Source organism: Berghia stephanieae, chromosome 10 (assembly GCF_034508935.2).
Source record: "Berghia stephanieae isolate SIO BIC M18660-M18661 chromosome 10, UCSD_Bste_1.3, whole genome shotgun sequence".
NCBI classification, from domain to species: Eukaryota; Metazoa; Mollusca; class Gastropoda; order Nudibranchia; family Aeolidiidae; genus Berghia; species Berghia stephanieae.
This window is the reverse complement of record NC_088369.1, coordinates 12,107,517-12,112,885: the sequence shown is the minus strand read 5'-3', so window position 1 is coordinate 12,112,885 and position 5,369 is coordinate 12,107,517. Positions and strand designations below refer to the sequence as shown.

Here is a 5,369-nt window from a genome sequence, read left to right as displayed (position 1 = left end):
TAGAGGGGGAAATGAACTATAAAAGATGCGAAGAGAGAGAGAGAAAGAGAGAGAGGGGAAAAGAGAGGGAGGAGAAAAGAGGGGAGAGAGAGAGAGAGAGGAGAGAAAAAAGGGGGGCGAACAAAAAATAGACACGGGAGAGAAGAGGAGAGAAGAGAGAGAGTTGGTTCAGCGGTCGTTGGCGCAGAACTAACCCCAGCAGAAAAGGGTCGGGGCCGGTGGCTCTGCCTACCCTTTTGGTCCCCTCGCTCTTAGTCGTCGATTTCCCGGCTATGCTATAAATAGATCAAGTCATAATGTGTGCAGCAATCCGCCCTTACAACGAAAATTCGTAAAATTACGACATTTTTGGGCTCATTCAGAACTTCAGCAACTTTGGTCAAAAAATATGGAACTGAAAGTTTTTTTGGCCCGAGTGCATAAATTTAAGGTTTTTCAAGTGTTTTTCATCATTGTGGGTAAATTTTATTTTTAAAAAAAGTTTAACTATAGCGACATCTATTTTTAAATCTCCTAAAATACAAATTTTTAAATTTTTAAGTTGGCAGGTTAAGTACAGTCATCGAATTTTTAGAAGAGATTGTGTCAAAATTATGTGTTGTGCTGAAACTGACACAGCGAATGGTTCATCTCATCTTATCATAATTTATATTCATTCATCATTCATCATCATATCATCATCATCATCATCATCGTATCGTCATCTCATCAATCATCATCATCACCTTTATCATCATATATCATCATCATCATCATCATATATCATCATCGTATCGTCATCACATTTATAATCATCTTCATCATCATCATCATCATCATAAATAGATAAAGTAAATAAAATTCCTTTTATTCATCCCGTAGGGGAAATTTTTCTCTAGGTCTGTTCCAGGGAAGATTGGAATAATCCATCATTGTGCAGCGCGGCAAATTGAGCTAGGGCGAGGTGACTTGCTCAAGGCCACACAGCGCAGCGGCAGTGATCTAACTCGGTACTTTTCAGGTACGAAGCAAAGACCGTACCGCTGAGCCACGCTTCTCCCTCATCATCATCATCATCATCATCATCATCATCATCATCATCATCATCATCATCATCATCATCACCATCATCATCATCATCACCACCACCACTGCACCACGGCAAACCACTGACTGTATTATCATCACTAACAATATTCCAAAATAGTTTTTATTTTTATTTCAATCTCTTTCATCTGCCTTAAGGGCGAATTGTGTGTACACCAAAATAGTTTTTGTAAACACACAATACCATCAACATCAGCATACTCGTCAACAGTGTACTAAACGCCAATAAGCTGACGTTGCTTAATTTTCTTTGGCCCGACGTGTACATATATGCAGGTCTAACATCCGAACGCAAAATTGTAGGCCTAGTTTAAACATTGTTATAATGGAGATCGTAAAAATACTGTAACAAGTTCTAAAGGATGAAAGTTTTCCAACTCGAAGACAAACAACACTTTCCATTGTAATGTTCTACACGAAATGAGGCCAGTGACACGGAGACACGGAGTCTATGCTTTGATTTCCATTGTAGACAATCATCCCATCCGAGTCGTGTCTGTAACGGGTTTGGTAGTAATACACCCGACATCGGCCGAAGAATCCCCTATGTACGTCCATTTTCCATCAGTGTCACAAATCGCCGTCTTCCCTACGGAGTCATAACTGGGACAAACAGGACTGATTGTGTTGATAAAGCCATGTTTATCAAACACTCTTTTAATTTTGACCAAGTCCCAGACAATCCAGACTGTTGACAAAGAGTAGATCCGCATATCTCAGTCAACTTAGGCAAATCGTAGCCGTCGAAGACGAAACCAATGATTGTCATGTTCGGATTTGATCGACTACAGTCATACATCAAAACGCCTTCTTCAGTAGGCAATAATGAAATGAACCGAAATACAGACCCCGTGATTTCAACTGGCATCGAAGGAACATCTGGGTAATAGAACCCAGCCGGACACCTAACTGCCCCTGACCACTGGGCACCGTGATTGGTCTAAGCCTTTCGGTCATGAACTGACATGAAAACTTGTCAGGAGAAGGAGAGTCTAGTAGGGGATCCGCGAAGAATGCGTAGCATCCATACTGCTTAGAGCATTCGTTTGCACATTGAGTCACGTGACTTACGAGAATGTCAAAATATACAATCGACTCCATGTGATTGGACAAGGATTTTCCCGCTTGAATTTCGTAGATCGTGTGTGCTTGTCCACTTGAACATACAATGTGAACCGAGATGATGAGCAAACCATAAAAACTTGACAATTTTGAGGTGAACGCCATCTTAACGATTTCTTTTTCTTTACTGTACAAAGAGGTTTAGACGATCTGAAACAGATTATGGAATATATCAGATTTAGCTATTAGAATCCATATGTAAATACATAAAAAACGTAGATGCAGTATTAGATAGACCGTGTTAGTTCTTAATAGTTTATTTTTGGAGAATTTGAGTGCACATGAAGTTTCACGTAATAAATAGCACTAATTATAGTGCTTTATCCCGTCAAAACAGGCACCAAGCGCTTTACATTGACATCAATTGAAATACAAATACATTCCTGGTTACATTTTATTTACAAATAAACATTTATTGAGAGATGTAGGTATATATATATATATATATATATATATATATATATATATATATATATATATATATATATATATAATGTAAATTTTCACTCACATTTTTTGCCGAGACTACTCGTTTCTGTGTTTTTCCTTTAGTTCACACTTCATCAGTCGGCATAATCCATTCTGTCATGTCCTTTAGTTTGGAGTTTTCTACGGACATGACAGAATGGATTATGCCGACTGATGAAGTGTGAACTAAAGGAAAAACACAGAAACGAGTCGTCTCGGCAAAAATGTGAGTGAAAATTTACATTATATATTAGCTCTAACTACCATTATTGAGCACTTTCGTACCTACAAGTACCCACCAACACTCATAAATATATATATATATATATATATATATATATATATATATATATATATATATATATATATATATATATATATATATATTGGGCTTTTTGAGTTTTTTTATATAGCGCAATATCTACTAAAGCGTGCTCAAAGCGCTTTACAAGGGGTCCCTTTGCCAACAGCAACATTTAACATGTATGACGGGACATAACGCCTGTTTGGCGTTAAAGAAGACACCTGTTTGGCGATATTATTTCGGACAGAGACCAAAATTGTTAACAGCCAGGTACTCATTCTACACCTGAGTACGTTGAGAGAATGTGAGTAAAGTGCCTTCTCCAAGGACTCAACTATGCGCCGAGCGAAGCTCGAAAACAGGACCTTCCGATTCTAAAGCGAGTGTTATACCACTAGACCGCATAGCCGCACATCAGCATAACGTGACCCTCGATCAGTTGAGTTTAAAAATAATTACATTGTAAATGAAATTGTCTGGTGTGATAGAATTCCGATAACTATCGCATATTGATTGGAACCGTATATATATATGGCTATGTGGTCTAGTGGTATGACACTCGCTTTTGGATCGGAAGGTCCTGTGTTCGAGCCTTGCGCTCGGCGTATAGTTGAGTCCTTGGAAAAGGCTCTTTACTCACTTTCTCTCACCGTACTCATGTGTAAAATGAGTACCTGGCCGTTAACAGCGTTGTCTTTGTCCGAAAAATTGTAATTTCGCCTAACAGGCGGCATGTCCCGTCCTACATGTTAAATGTTGCTGTTGACCGGGGACCCCTTGTAAAGCGCTTTGAGCACATAATTTTGTGGATATTGCGCTATATAAAGCTCAATTTTTTAAAATATAGAAATGTTAATTTTGATTAAGCTAAATTTATTCATGATATTTATGAAAATTATGATCTCATTATTATTATTATTGGTGATTTTCATTTCCCTCAAATTGATTTGTGTACAACATACAATATACACCCAGAGGGTTACTTTCAAGAAGCAATTAGAGATGCATTTTTTTTCACAGTCAGTGAACCTACCCGACACAGGGAAAATCAAAATGTGACCCATCGTCTCAAAACGGTATTATGTCGGACGAACCAGATGCTTAAAAGCCAAATTTAATGGTAAACTGGTCAAAAATATAAATTGTTGGCATTAGCACCCTAAAATATGGTATCCATTCTCCTCAATAAAACATACAAACTCAACACAAGACTGATATTTCTGGCTATAAATTCAATTTTCAACATCTTAACAATTCCGACTTAATACCGTTTTGAGGCGAAGGGTCACAAATGGTAATGTTCTTGATGTGTTACTTTGCAATGATGAACTTTTTGTTTGGAACCTTGAACAACTTTGGGTAAAATCAACCATGATGTCATTCGTATTACATTACACCTATCAGATAGAATCAAAAACAGCAAGAGAATCAAAAACAGCAATTCATGCAAAAATATATTATGCGATATAGACGTTTAAATACCATAAAGCGAATTATATTGAGTGTAAAATAAAGTAGGCTACTTGATATGATTGGACTATGATGTAAGAAACGAATGTTGAAGATGCATGGCTGTTTCTTAAAGGTAAACTAAAGACATTGCAATCTAGATATGTCCATTAAAACCTTTGAAAAAACCCACAAACCACTGTCGATGAATTAAAATGTAAAAAGTTATGTAAACAAAAAGAATAAGCATTTCCAAAAAACGCTAAGGTTAAGTCAACTGAAAACTATAACAAATATGTGTGCATTAGAAATGCATCTCAGAGTTATATTAGGAAAGCAATTAAAAATTTGAAAAGAAACGTTATAAAAGACACGAAAAAAAATTGAAGCCTTTTTAGAAATAAGTTAACACTAAATTTAAGCTAAAGTGATAGTGGTGTCGTATGGCTACATCTCCACACTGGGTGTTTCCAGCCAGTCTTTAAATTCGTCACCGCAGTTGAGGACAGCCTCAAAACCTCCGACCAATCTCGTCACAAGGCAGTGTAAGATTATGTGGTCTGCTGTCTCTGGCGTTCCCTGACAGTGAGAACAGTAGGCTGACTCCCTCAGAACCCATCGATGCATGTTGCAGCAGTCCTGTCGTGGCCTGTCAGTAGTCAGTCTGAGGCTACCCACTGTTTTCGATTGCCATTCCTGAAGCCTTGCATAAATTCCGTTGGGTCTTTGATTAACCCACCTCCCTCAGGCATGGTATGTGTCCAATATTCCCGCCAGACTTCCCCAATATAAAATAAATCAGGAATAAGTAATCTTAGAAAATCTAACGGTGATATTACTTTTGATGATCGTGAAAAGGCTGAGACGTTAAGTATTTATTTCGAGTGTTTTTGTTAATGAAGATGCTTCTGGTTTGCTATCAATGTGTGACAGAAATAAT

General features: G+C 37.6%; 2 protein-coding genes across 3 annotated transcripts in view; both read right to left on the bottom strand.

Moving 5' to 3' along the window:
- Positions 1-5,369, bottom strand: part of LOC144980512 (uncharacterized) — a 245,036-nt gene that overhangs the window by 63,133 nt on the left and 176,534 nt on the right. The window lies entirely within an intron of this gene.
- LOC144955925 (uncharacterized) overlaps positions 2,150-5,369 on the bottom strand; it is a 7,778-nt gene continuing 4,558 nt past the window's right edge. Inside the window, exon 2 of the mRNA XM_078886185.1 lies at positions 2,150-2,358. Coding sequence (XP_078742311.1) covers positions 2,154-2,358 — 205 coding nt within the window. The 3' untranslated portion in view covers positions 2,150-2,153. The remainder of the gene's footprint in view (positions 2,359-5,369) is intronic.